We start from the raw sequence: 15,536 nt of genomic DNA, 5'->3' as shown, positions 1-15,536 counted from the left end.
AATACCGTAACGATTGATTCTAAAAATAATCAAGTAATTGATCATTTGGATTAGAATGTTTTTGTCATTGATTTATGGGAGTAACCATTTACAGATTTTCACTATTCTTTTTATGCACTAGTACAATTTGTCCTATAACTTATGTGGAAAAACGAAAGTATATAAACTCTTATTCATCATATTTGTAATTGGTTGAAAACTTTTTTTGCCAGTGTCTAAAGTTCTAGGGACACTTGATCAAAACTAGTGGTATTTTTAATACCAAATTTACAATTGTACATATTTGCTTTCATACAAAATAATTATCTATAGCTTTAAACAAAAATCATCAACATACTTGTTTTTTTTTTTGTTTTTTTTTTTACAAAATTCGTTAATTTTCAAAATACTCGGATGGATTTCATCCACTTTGACAGATTCTTTTCCAAAGTGATTTGCCACATTTATGCAAAGTTTTTTTTTAATACATCAGCTATTTGAGACTGATTCATTCAAAATAATGTCAGTGTGGAAATGACAGCCTTTGATGGTAAGGAAAGGCTTTATTGTAGGACAAAAGTCCTTACTTTTTGGCCAACCTACACACCTCTGCAAAAGAAAAACAATTCCTAATGGAATCTCTTTTAATCTTGGTTACATAGTTTCGTTGTTTTTATATAAATTCTCATATTTATTGTCTCTGTATCTTTTTATAATTAATATGGAATATTCTATGGTTTTTTTTCGGTCTAAACGGAAGTTCTCATTGTCATTTTTTTATAACTTCTATATATTTTTTGTGCCTTATTTTGGGCAAATTTCAGTCCCGAGTTGCAATATTACCATATTGTGTATACCGCTAGATCCACAGTCAAAATTACATGTATGTATTAGCTTTAGTAGTTTCGTTTGATACTCGAAATTACATTAATAAGACTTGATGTTGAGTCTATACTATGACAAGTTGGTTCTTTGATATGATTTGATATTCCAAATGTATCAATTTTTTTCTGTAAGAGTTTTCCCTTTGTCTGGGTCTAGACAGTCAAATTTCATATCGCCTTTATATATTGAAATAACTTTACACAGTTTTTTATAATCAAGCCCAAGATCATTTTCTTTCATAGTAAGAGGTGTGTATGTCCCCCAAAAAATTATTGAAATATATCATTTTCTCTTATTTAGGATCACCTCTACACCAACTGACTCTACCTTTTTCAAATATACCCTACACTGTGTTTAAAGCAACATTTTTTTTTGCATTTTAAGTTAAAGTTCAATAACTATAATTGATCTACTTTCTGGCATTGGTTTTTGTCAGGCTATGATGGAATGCAATTCAATGCCTTGATATTTTGATTAACTACTGTAACTGTTCTCTGTTATGCAGCCACAACAGGTATATTTGCTAGAAAGCTTATTGAATTTTATGTGGAGCAAATTTTATTTTATTTATATTTAATTTTATTTAAAATTGCAGAAATGATAATGTTTTGCTTAGATAGTATATTGCAAAGTGTCCTTTTTAATGACAAATGTATTAAAAAGTCAGTGTATCCGTTCATAGGTCATTTATCATTTTCTCAAATTGTGATTATTTAAAAAGTAAATCAAGTGAGTTTCAATCGAAGAAGACAAATCTGTTTCAGGGATATAATACATTTTATTCATGACACATACAAATAAATGGAAACACTCGCGTAAGAAGAAAAGGATTTGATCTGTATGTGCTAAAAGATTATCCTTAAAAATGAAATTGGTTAATTAAATATTAAAAAGTTTTCCATTATCATTTATAGTGATAAATGTTTTTTTTTCAGTAGATAGATTATCATGTTTGATTTGTTTTTTTTTTCATTAATTCTCCATACATATACATTAGACTTCTCGGAGTATGTAGAATACATTATTGATGCCTTTGACTGGAAACGGGTGATTATGATGAATGTTTTCTCACTTATTTTTTTAAATATATTAAACAATCCTAGTTCGATGAACTTTCAGAAAATATATATAATATCTGAAATTGCCCACGCATTTGACGAGGAATTACATTTTTCGGCATTTTTAGATATATTCTTAAATATTTTGTTTTTATATCTTTTGTGAAATATTTAACATCTCTACCTCTAAAGATATTTAACAGGTAAACTGGCGTAATTGTTAGTCTTTTGGTGCCATTCAACTCCGGAAAAAAATAGTTTTTTTTTGCAAATTAAACTATGTATTTTTTGTATCCAATTGGCACGGAAGGAGGTTTATAAAAAAGCAAATGATCGCACTGCGACTGAAGAGCACGTGAAGAGCACTCCGTCACGCTTCAATGATTTTCTTTCATTTCAACCATTTTTGTTCTAAGAATAAGAGGACGCACTCTGGATCTTTCTTTAAATTATTAAGGAGATGCACATTGTATGATGCTAAAAAAATATGCTTCGCCGGGCACAGCTTTATACTATTGAAAAGGTCGAACTTAAAAAATATCAACAAAAGAGCCACAAATCTGAATTAGGATTTTGATTAAATATTTAATTTATTTCATAGTATAAGCCTTCTTAAATACATTACATTCTTTATGGAAGTGAGGTCTGGGGAGCTGGAAAAACGTTCAGTGACTCTGACCCATATGAACACTTACATTTGAAATTCATAAAAGAAATCCTTGAAGTAAATAGTAAAACTACAAACATAGCATGCTTAGCAGAACTAAACAGAACATCTCTACATCTAAAAGTTAAATTGAATACGATTAAATTTTTACACTAGTCTACGAAAAGTTCAGAGAAGTCAAAAGCAACAACTTGTGGATGTCCCATATAAAATTATACTAAATAAATCACAGGGGCTTGGTGAGTATTTTTAGCCCCTGTGAATAAATTAGGGTTCTGTCATCTTAACTTACAACTTAATAACCTTCACTTTAATATCAAAAGAATGGAACGAAGACTACACAGTCAATTTAAGAAAAATTTAGTAGCCTCACTTGCTATGAGTGAAAAAATGTCATTTTTCCGTAAAATATTTATTTTGTCTAAAAGACTCCCATATATTGATTTATGTAAATCTAAAATAGAAAGATCTATTATCAGTAAATTTGGTTTTGAGTGCTAATGCACTAGAAATAGAAAGGGGTTGGTACAAAGATATAGAGAAAGAAAAAAAAACGTATTTGTAAATCATGTGATTGTGGAAACAGAGGATGATTATCATGTTTTCTCAGTGTGCACTCACTATACATGGCATAGAAATCAACACAGAATATACCTGGACTACCATAGTTTAATTTCCTCATCAAAATCTCACCTCACACCAAGAGATATATCATATATATTAAACAGTAGCTCTATAGAAATACTAAAAATAACTATCAAATTCATGAATGAATGTTGGAATCGAAGGTCAATTTAATTTAACAGAAATTATATTAATATATAAGTTTAAACTATAGATTAATCTATTTTGATCAGATTTACACCAATGTTGCACCATGGTCATTAATGAAGTCTATATGTAATGTATATTACATTGTACTTTTTTTGTTCATGTCATAACCATTCACTGTAAATGTGTCCAAATAATATTGTCTATTGTCTATTTATAAGAAGTCCTCATACATCTTCAGCAAAATTGAGACTTGAAGGGCTCTTTAATATGAAGAAGGATCATATTTACACATCTTTCTCAGTAGTTTTCGAGATGGATGCAACTGAACTAACAACTTAACCCTTGTGTTCCAATAGTACGGATCAGCATAATCTGCTATTATTTAAGTAGACATCCAGTCCTAAGAATGCTGATGACAAAAAATTGGTAATAACCCACTATATACCTTTGGATACTTGCTCAAGGAAATTTTCAATCCTGTACACTTTCATTGTTCAAAGCAGTGTCAATTTCGCCTACTGAAAGTTGAAACATTTGGTAAGTGTGATTTGATCCTTAATTGGAAGTATACTATGTGGATACGTCATAACAAATAAGTTTTACTGTATCATATTGAAAAGCACTAAGAGGTCTCACAGATCAAAAATGATAAATGCAAACATTTTTTTTTCTTATTTTCTATTAAGTTGGCCACCACAACATTTGCAACCGTGCAACCCGATCAAATATGCATTGTACAATAAAGTTGTAGTTTTAAGTTATTGGAAGTTAGAACTTGTGAGAACTTTAGATAAAATAGGGGGAGTGTATACAAAACACGGGTCATTCCTAAGATCTGTCAAGTGCAACTACCACAATATATATATAACTGTAAGTTAGCCATCATATGTAAATGTGCGTGAAAGATTATTTCCATTGGATCAATGACAAAAAAATTGGAAATACTGTGTGCAAGCCCAAAAAGAGGATACCCCCTTTTCATATGTAAAAATGCTTGTTGGATTATCTCCCTTTGGAGTGAAGGGATTTTGATGATATTTTATAGGCAGGTTGGGTATCATAAGTAGATGTGCATGCAGAAATATATTTACTATTCATTGTTTTGGTAGAAGTATTATTGATGTACAACCAAAAGTTCAGGGAGACTTGAATGAATTACAAAATTGGTGTTGTAGAAATAAAATGTTTATCAATTGTAGTAAAACCAAATGTACGGTTACAGGGACTAAACAAAAGATTTTATCACAAAATAGTGGTCCTGAGTTACTGATAAAATCTGAAGCACTAAAGAACTCAGAAAAATTATTAGGAGTCCAAATTGATCAGACACTGAGCTGGTCAAAACAAGTAAACATTGTATGTTCAAAAATTTCAAGTAGACTTCAATTTCTGTGTGGTATTAAAAATTAGTATCTAAACTTAGAAACAAGGAAACTGTTTCACTCAGGATATATTCTCCCATTAATTGACTGTTGTAGTTCTATTTGGGGCAAATACAAAAGAGGGCAGCTAGGTTCATACTTGATGCAGAATTCAGTGCTCCATCTAATTCCCATTTTAATTCTTTAGGTTGGCAAATAGTTGAGAATAGGAGTATACATCACAAGTGCATATTGATCTTCAAATGTTTAAATGGGTTAGCTCCTTCTTATTTAGCAGATAAAATAAAATGTATTTCTGAATTAAATCCATACTATTCACGAAATGTCATAAACAATGCTCTTTTTATTCCTAAACCTAAGACAGAACTATTCAGACATTCTTTTGTTTACTCTAGCCAATCTTGTACTAGTAAATAATATAAATGCATGCAAGAAAGTTTTCATTCACTATAGCCGAATTATTCTTCAGCCTGTTGTTCCATGAGGAAGATTTTAAATTTCTGCTTAAAAAGACTTATTCCTTTTGCTTTTCTTATTTGGAAGGGTATTCTAGTGCATTTTGTGGCATTGTAAATAACCAGTTTCTTTCATTTTGTATGAAGGCCTCAAGGAAGATAGCTGTGAACTAATTGTGTTACCCTGTTGAAAATAAAGTATTTTTATTGTTATTTTTATCCTGGAATTAGGGATATTTCACTATAGATTAAATGATCGTATAAAATATATATAGAAAGGGTCAGACATGATACATTGTATACTTGTTTTCCTTAAGAGTCTATTGTACAAACTGATTATTGACAGGAAGTTGGCATTTGAAACACACACCTTTAACTTCCTTTTGATATCAGGCCTGTAGATATAGGATGTACAAAAAATAGGAAAATATTTGTCTAATTTCTCCATAACAGGGGATGCACATCTTCAATATGTATATAAACACTGTACAATGTTTGAATGAAATAGGTTCAGTATTTTTTGAGTTAAAGAATACACTATGTAGGTAAGTGTCACAGACGAACAGACTGAGTCAAGTTGTTACTAGACATATTTTTACTATTGGCAACATAGGAAAAAAAATTCAAACCACTGTCTTATGTTTGGTTTACAGAGGACTGTATTTTATTCAGTATTAGTTCTATCTGATTCCTCATTACAGGTTGTCCTTTGTGGGTTCGTTTACACAACTTTTTGAATTGTTTTGACTTTTTGTCTTTGTATGTTGTTAGAGCTTCTTCAACTTCTCTCTTCTTCTTTAACGCCTCCTAGAATAAAAAAAAAATGGTACATAATTTCAATTGCAACAATTTAAAATTTATTTTATATTTCATGAATTTAATGCCTTAAGCACCATCTAAGAGTATGTTTAGCATTCTATGTGCTTTAACTATCCACAAAAATTATTTTGATATTCCTGATGGAGAATAAGTTTTTCTTCTGAATGTAAAGTATTAACACCAAACAGTGGAGGTATAATGTAGATTACAATGAATGTACCAGTCACACTTAATAGGGTACGATGTTCAAGATCATCCTATTGTTCAGGACAAGTGAAAATACCAATCATACAAGTAGAATATATATTTTTTTTCAATATGCATTTACTAAACAACAACCTAAGTTTGGGCAAGTAGAATTTTCATCAATTTGCCCAATAGGACAAGGCTGATAAAATGTTAACGTCAATCCATACTTAATATAATTTACCCATAAATATACAACTTGCTGGGTTCTTTTGTAATCGACATTAGAAAATTAATAATAAATTAATGATATGAAAACTGTTAGTGTACTAATTATTCCTCAGTACTTACTTCAGTAATTTTGAATTAAATAAACTGTTATCACAGTGGTCAAATAATTACAACATTTGATAGCTAAATGTATATAACATCATGAAATAGGAAAGGACTGAGGTATTGGAATATATGACAAATTAAAGATGTGAAGTACTTCAAGTGGAAAATTCTTTTTATAATCACATGATTATGAATGGCAAAAATGTGAGTAGCTGTGGATTAATTGTTTTTTTTTTATTGCATCACACTGAGATAGTAGGGATTTAAGTAAAGATGGAATTCAAATAAAATGTCTACATGAACTATAAGAAACCTTAATGTTAAACTTTTAATATCCAATTTTGTAAGTCAACAGACCTTGACTGCAAGGGTATATATGTAAAATTAGCATAAATTTTGTAATGCAGTGATGGTAATGCATCTGCACACCAAACATCACTGACCTAGCATAAGGGGTTCATGTTTAAATTAACTTGTCAGAAAACTGAACATTAAGTTTGAGGATACCATTGTCACTGCCAGAAAAGCAAAACCAAAGTTTCGCCTTTCGCGACTCTCATCGCAAGCGAGGCAATAAACTGTATTCTAAATCAGGTTTTGAAGAGTGAGACACTTTATAAAATTTACCTTCTTTTTCTTTTCTTTTTCCAGTTTTTTAGTTGAAAACTGTTTCTGTGATTTACTGTAAGTATTCATTGTTGATGTTGTTGGCATCTTTGTTCTGGAAATAAAAATTGAAACAGTATACACTTACAGACCTTAATGTATATTACAATGATTTAACCATTGAATTTTAAGAAATAGATAATTATCAACCTGCCACTAAGCTCTTATAAGATCAAAAACATCAAAATTTCTAGAGTAAATTACCTTTCAGTTAAGTCAAATCATTAAAATTTTACTTTAGAGGATACATTGAGAGTGATTACCAGTATCTATAATTTTGTTTTGGAGGTGGGAGGTACAGATTGATTTCTCCACTAGATAACATTTGACAAAAAAGTATTTGCAACACTACTTTAATCATTATACAATGCTATACTGGTGATATGTTCATGTAGCATTCCTTGTTACAAAACATAATTTGTTTACATGTAACTGTCTTAAGGTAAAGGATTATAAGTCAATAGACCCTTTTGTGCTAACGGTGGAGTAGTCGCTGAGCATGAGTAGAGCATGCTCAATGTACACTTTAGTGAGGAAAATTCCTTTGTTCTACCCAAGCCCTACCTCACGGTGAAAGGACTAGTTGGCTCATAGTCAGAATAAATTATCTGTCATATCTACCTGCTGGTTGTTACTTCTGGGAGCTATCATCCAGCTCAGCATGTTGGACAAGAACAAAGTAGGGTCTGTCTGATTGGTCAACAACTCTTGTCCTGATGTTGTACCATAATCAATCAATCAATTCTTATTAAATCATTTTCTCCCTAGAACTGGTTAGGATGCCATGCTCTTTATGCAATTATTCTGATTTAAAAAAATTTATAGCAAGACATGTAATTTTTAATGGCTTACTTCTCATGTGGTTTTGTTTCCTTTTCATTGTCATCAAGATTATAAGTCACTCTTGAAGTTGTTGGTCGTTTCTTTTCTTTCTTTAACAATTTCAAATATTCATACTGTATTTTTTTCTTTCTCTTGTCAGCAAATCCCTGACCTGAAAAAGAAATATAGGTGTTAACATTACAGTTACAAAATATTTAAGACTTGTGCTACATGTTTTTATTACAATTTAATACTCCAGGGCATAAAATAATTTCTCAATTTTTTGTTATCAAGAGCAAATAAAACACAAACCACTTTACGGTTTGAATTATGAGTGGATAACTTTTCATAGTTAAGGCCCTCTTATACTAAAAAGCACTGAGTGAAGAAAAGCTATCAAATGAAACTGAGAGTCACCAGTCAATCACCTGTCATATGCAGAGTTGATGTTTAATTGTAAAAATTAATATTCAATGAGTTAAGTGCATTCAGGAGGACTTTTATAACAAATAAAGAATGAACCTGAAAGCTAATATATAACAAACCACTTCAACCCCAACATACTGTTATGTACAGTACAAACCACTTCAACCCCAAAATACTGTTATGTACAGTACAAACCACTTCAACCCCAACATACTGTTATGTACAGTACAAACCACTTCAACCCCACCATACTGTTATGTACAGTACAAACCACTTCAATCCCAACATACTGTTATGTACAGTACAAACCACTTCAACCCCACCATACTGTTATGTACAGTACAAATCACTTCAACCCCAAAATACTGTTATGTACAGAACAAACCGGTTCAACCCCTTCATACTTTTATGTACAGAACATACCGGTTCAACCTCAACATACTGCTATGTACAGAACAAACCAGTTCAACCCCAACATACTGTTATGTACAGTACAAACTGGTTCAACCCCAAAATACTGTTATGTACAGTACAAACCGGTTCAAACCCGACATTCTGTTATGTACAGAACAAACCGGTTCAACCCCAACATACTGTTATGTACAGAACAAACCACTTCAACCCCAACATACTGTTATGTACAGAACAAACCACTTCAACCCAAACATTCTGTTATGTACAGAACAAACCACTTCAACCCAACCATACTGTTATGTACAGTACAAACCACTTCAACCCCAAAATACTGTTATGTACAGTATAAACCACTTCAACCCCAAAATACTGTTATGTACAGAACAAACCACTTCAACCCCACCATACTGTTATGTACAGTACAAACCGGTTCAAGCCAAACATACTGTTATGTACAGAACAAACCACTTCAACCCCAAAATACTGTTATGTACAGAACAAACCACTTCAACCCCACCATACTGTTATGTACAGTACAAACCGGTTCAAGCCCAACATACTGTTATGTACAGAACAAACCACTTCAACCCCAAAATACTGTTATGTACAGAACAAACCACTTCAACCCCAACATACTGTTATGTATCACAAGAATTTCTTAATTTAATGAAAACCTGTAATTAACTAATGGAACATTCACATAACAAATCCAAATTACATTTTTTTTCAAACTACAAATACAATTTACAAATAGAATGCATAAAAACAAGCAGTAAGTTATTTTGAAAACCAAAGCCATATGAAACAAGAGGCAACCAGGAGCCTTAATCACTCACCTGGTTAATTGTTTGTCTTTCAAGGGCAATAACTCTAACAAGGAACTGTCAGACAACTTTGATTAAATGAAGACTTTGGTAGTATTTATCATAAGGATCATTTCATTAACTGAAAGTTTCATTCCATCTATTATAGTTTTCAAGATATTGGCTGAAAACTGCTAAAAACATAATTTTTTGCCTTTCAAGGGCAATGACTCTAACAAGGAGTCCTCTGACAAGTTGGATCCCCACAAACTTTCATAGGCCTTATCATAAGGATCATTTCAGCAATGGAAAGTTTCATTGTATCTATTATAGTTTTCAAGATATTGGTTGAGGTCTCACTAACCACTTCTAACGTTTCCATTACTTTACATGTTAAAAAAGTAATTTTCAAAGTCTCACTGTGAATTCCCAGGACAAATGACATCTTAAAGTTGCATACCGTTGCGAAGCTTGGAAAATATGGCTTCCAAAATCATTATGCTAATGGTACGATGATAGTAGAAATTCTTGACAAAATTTACTTGAATAAATAATACTGAAAATCCACATTTTTACCTGTTCTGCTAACTGACAGCATGGAGGCAAATTACTCACACATGTAAACAATATTCATACACTTTTGTAGTTAATTACATATATGATTTTAAAGTACACATTCTCAGCTTCATTTTGACTACTTTTAATCATAATACACACAAATAATGCACTTACAATGCATATGTCTATGTTCAGTGTGTTTTTGGTACTACATAGGGGGGTGGCCATTTGACCCGGAAGTGGTTAGTGAGACCTGACATTGGCTAAAAACATCTGTTTTTGCCTTTCAAGGGCAATAACTCTAACAAGGAGTTGTCCAACAAGTTTGATCCCTGCAAACTTTCATAGGCCTTATCATAAGAAGCATTTCAGCAATTGAAAGTTTTATTCTATCTATCATATTTTCAAGATATTGGCTGAAAACTGTAAAAAAAAACGTCATTTTTCACCTTTCAAGGGCAATAACTCTTACAAGGAGCGGATTGACAACTTTGATCCATAGAGACTTTTGTAGGCCTTATAATAAGTATCATTTCAGCAATTGAAAGAATTTGGCTAAACCTAACAGTTTATGAGATATATGAGAAAAACTTCTGACTGACCCCTTTCTTCCATTTTTAGTAACAGTGGCAATGTTTTTCCATGGAGAAAAAAATCCCTACATCAGTTCTAGGAAAAATACCCTAAGGAAAATTTATACCAAATTTGGTTCCAATTGCTCAAATGGTGTCAGAGAAGATCTTTGAAAGAAATAACATTAAAAATAGTAAAATAAAATGGGCAAACACTCCAACATAGCTTATCAGATTAAAATGAAAATATTAATTCAGATAGATCTCATTATGCTGAACACTTTAATATCTATCAGAATTTACTAGACACACAAATTTTGTTTTGAAAAATGAAAAGAAACAGAATATACAACTTAAGCTCATTGAATATGAAATTTCTCACATCACGAGAAATAAAGAAGTAAATTTTCTTTGTTGTAATATCTGGGAAAACCTCCATTATCGCAACTATGAAAATTTATTTCTCTGGACGTAAAAAATTTCCATAATCTTGACTGGCTGTCATTGTAGATTATAAGGAGAACAGGTATGGAGTGTGTGTCAAAGAGACATCAACCCCACCAGGATGAAAATGTCAGCTCATGGCCACCCATTGGTCTTCAATGAACAACATGGAAATCCTCATACCACAAGGCAGGCTGCAGCTGGCCCAGAAACATCATTATACACATGTACATCTACAGCTACAGATCTGCCCCTATATACTCAATTAACACTGGCAAGGTAGACCAATCAATGTCTGGACTTGCTTCGCATTGCAGTTTCTGAGGAAAATGCAACAAAAAAAGTGTTTTGGACAGATGTACAGAACTACAGAACATAATTCCTGTAAAAATCAGTCAATCAAAATTTCCTAATAATATGCACAACGAAATATGGTGTTCTTGCTACAAATCAATTTTAATAAATTCTGTTCCTAGATTTTGAGGAGTGTGATGACAAGCTGACACATCATGATTTATTGTAAATATTTAAGTTTGAAGAGGCATAACTGCTTAAAATACCACGTTTCATGAAATTCTGTTGGGTAGTTTCAGAGACGTTGTGATGATAAGCTGATACATGATGATTTATGTTAAAAAAACTTCAAAGAGGAATAACTCCTATAAAAACTAGGGAATCAAAATTTCCTCATAATATGCACAACTTCATACATGTATGGTGTTCTTGCTAAATACCAAGATTCAGGAATTTCTGTTGAGAATTTTAAGAGGAGTTGCTATGACAAGCTAATCCATGATGATTATCGGTAAATTTCTAAGTTCAAAGGGCCATAACTCCCATCAAAATTAGAAAATAAAAAATTCTGAATAATATGCACAACTGCTTCTGCCTTTAGCAACACAGGTAAAAATAAATTAAGGGTGAAAACGAAAACAAGACATTTCAGAGACAAGAAGTTCCTGACTTGGGACAGGCACAAAAATGTGGCGGGGTTAAAGTACTTTGGCATGACCACAACCCTCCCCCCCTTTAAACCTGTTGACAAAATACTTCACAATTAAACATACCTAAAAATCAGTTCAAGAAAGGTTTAAGTTTCTTGTTACAATGGAAATAAAGAAACTGATTATGAATAACACAAATGTACAAACTAAAGACTACTAGTGTTTAACTAGCATGCCAGGTCAACACAAGTTTAAACCAACATGTACAAAAAGTTATGTCCCCATCGTATGTAAAATCAATCACCATTCTTCTCATGCAGGGTTGAGAATCACGGTACATCATAAGTCATACAATAAGGACACAACCCATGTCATGCCAAAAACCGCTTTTAAATACATGTACATTACATTTCAAGTAGAATGTTTTAATTTCTATGTAAAGACCATACAAGCAAATCAATGTAAAAATGTAAATACCAAAACATGCTACCTTTAACGATTTGACAACAATTTCATAACTATATACCTTATGAATGAGCCTATTCAATGGTTTAGTTAAATCATTGGGTGAGTATTATGCTTTCTGTTCTGTGTGTAGAATTACGGTAAAACAAATGGTGAGAAATACCTGCACATATTAATCCTTCACAAGTACATCTGTATTTAGGAGTGAGTTTCTAATATATTAAAGTCATCGTTGTTTAGTCTTTAGAGCCAAAATATCTTCCAAATATCTAAAGGTGTAAATCTATGTATTTTTATTGCATAGCATTAGCAGGGAGGAGATCAAGAGAAGTAATTAGCCTCCCATGATGGTAGGAGAACACAATTAATTCCCCTTGGTTTTCGTTGTATACGAATATAGTTCCAACTTTGGTAGTAGGTACCTTCCACATTTTTTCATATTTTTACTGGAAACTATTTGCTGAAGTTTTGCCTCTAATTGGTAGAAAATAGGTTAAAATTACATGGGATTTTTTTTCATTAATCAAATCTGACTAAAAGTTGTGATTTGGTTCAGAGGAAGAAGGTTAAAATTTAGGACTTTTAACTCAGTTCATTTGTCATGTTTACCCCATCTCCGAATTATATGTATTAATTTCAGAAAATGATGGTAAAATTTTCTACAATTTATATATAAAATCCTGTTTGTACATATCTTTAGGCCAGAGAAGTTTTATTCAGTTTGCGCCGGTGGAATTTTTTTAATCTGCTCAAATGTGTATATTGAAATGCACTTGAAAATTAATTGCGGTCTCGTGCCTAATAAGGGGGTTGCCAGGGTATCAGAAATTGTATTTGCTAGTATTTGCTGGGGGTAATTTGGTGTTTATTTTCAAGAATTCAGTAAATCTACATGAAATAATAAGATTTTGGCCCTTTATTCTCTATTTTCTGAAATTAAAATAAAAAATATGGTTTCTATGGGATTTTCCATTGAAATTGCACTTTTGCTAAGGTGCTAGGTGTGAAATATAGACCAGTGGGGAAAATATTGTACAGCTTTGAGTTTTTCTCCTCTAACTATACACTAGGAACATCAAATCAACAAAAAACATACTTTATGAACAAGGTTTAGGCAGAAATCTGACAATCTGGTGTAATTTTTATGAACCCAGTCAATGAAATATGGCAAAATCAGGGGTTTTCACAGCCTTGTCTTAGGATCTATAAAATCACAGATATGTGTTTTATTGGTCTGAATCTTTTGTATTTGCTAGTAAATAATATAAATAATGTGAAAAAAACCTAATATATTCATTCCATTGATATTCATGCATCTAATGTAAGTCACTACATGTATATACCTTGTGATGTCTCAAAAACACCTAATTTTAGAGTTCCGCATACACTATAAGGTTTCAAAAATGAAATTTTTTGTAGAAAAACTGGAAAAATACAGCTGACTGTCTGCTTATGTACCTGATAAGCTTAGAACCTTACATTATCTTACATTTGTTTCAGATTTTTCATCACTCAAAACCCAAATAAAGGCTAACTTTTAATATCGGACACAATCACACTTGAACAAGCTCTGTACAGGTCTGGTTTAAATTGATCTGGAGTGACAGTTTTAGCTTTGAAACCACTTCTTATTGTTTTCAATGTACATTAGATATGTGTAGACCACTTTAAGTTTGAAGTTGATCAATTTAAATCATTGTCAGCATCATAAAATGAGTTTTCATATGTGTACCCCTATACATGGTCTAAAAGTGCATTGACCATGGCCGCATGTATAAAAACCCAATTTTTGGCCTTAAAGCAGCTGGAACTTGAGTAAACTGAACTTTATTGCATCAAATACACATAATATGATGCAACCAATGTAAAAAATCACAAAACTATTGCATTTAAAAAAAAAGATGTACATTTTAGAGGGGCCTTATTTCCTTCGACCATTGGACATGCGAGTCATGCAATGTACCACTGATACTAAATTTGCTATAACTTATATATTTTTCAACTAATCATGATGAAACTTTGTACTTGAAGTCAAAAAAGGTTCATCTTGACATGAGTGCAGTTTGTATTCAAATTGAGCACATTTATTGATCTAATAGGTACGAGAACACAATTAATTCCCCTTGGTTTTCGTTGTATACAATTAATTCCCCTTGGTTTTCGTTGTATACGAATATAGTTCCAACTTTGGTAGTAGGTACCTTCCACATTTTTTCATATTTTTACTGGAGACTTATTTGCTGAAGTTTTGCCTCTAATTGGTAGAAAACAGGTTAAAATTACATGGGATTTTTTTTTCATTAATCAAATCTGACTAAAAGTTGTGATTTGGTTCAGAGGAAGAAGGTTAAAATTTAGGACTTTTAACTCAGTTCATTTGTCATGTTTACCCCATCTCCGAATTATATGTATTAATTTCAGAAAATGATGGTAAAATTTTCTACAATTTATATATAAAATCCTGTTTGTACATATCTTTAGGCCAGAGAAGTTTTATTCAGTTTGCGCCGGTGGAATTTTTTTAATCTGCTCAAATGTGTATATTGAAATGCACTTGAAAATTAATTGCGGTCTCGTGCCTGATGGCACAATTATCTGACCTATAAAAGACTCGACTCGGAATGGGAGCATGTGTCACATAAAATCTGAAAACATCAAATACCTTCACTTTTGTTTCCCTTAAACGTTTTATATTTATCTGTTTCAAAATGTCTTCTATGTTTTTTCCTTTGCGTCGGCTCCATATCTACAGATAATTACAGCGACCCATAAAACAAAAATCTATACACAACACACGTCTTCCTGCAGTCTGTGCTGACAAACAGACCAGAAGACAAAAACAATCTTCAATGTTGATTTAAGGGGAGTCGGTATTTTGGGT

The 15,536-nt window shown here is 31.9% G+C and overlaps 1 protein-coding gene across 1 annotated transcript; it reads right to left on the bottom strand.

Annotated features, from left to right (window-relative positions):
* Positions 1–5,777: 5,777 nt before the first annotated feature.
* Positions 5,778–15,536, bottom strand: LOC148609132 (uncharacterized). The gene is made up of 4 exons (XM_088540880.1): positions 15,318–15,536; positions 8,060–8,201; positions 7,169–7,262; positions 5,778–6,007 (listed from the first exon to the last, which is right to left on the bottom strand). Exons 1-4 carry the CDS (start codon positions 15,397–15,399, stop codon positions 5,837–5,839), a joined length of 489 nt encoding a protein of 162 aa, XP_088397006.1. The 5' UTR covers positions 15,400–15,536; the 3' UTR covers positions 5,778–5,836.

The sequence above is a fragment of the Perna viridis genome, chromosome 8 (assembly GCF_037379345.1).
Source record: "Perna viridis isolate PV_CMFRI_1.1 ecotype Kerala chromosome 8, ASM3737934v1, whole genome shotgun sequence".
NCBI lineage: Eukaryota > Metazoa > Mollusca > Bivalvia > Mytilida > Mytilidae > Perna > Perna viridis.
This window is presented reverse-complemented; position numbering and strand designations above follow the sequence as displayed.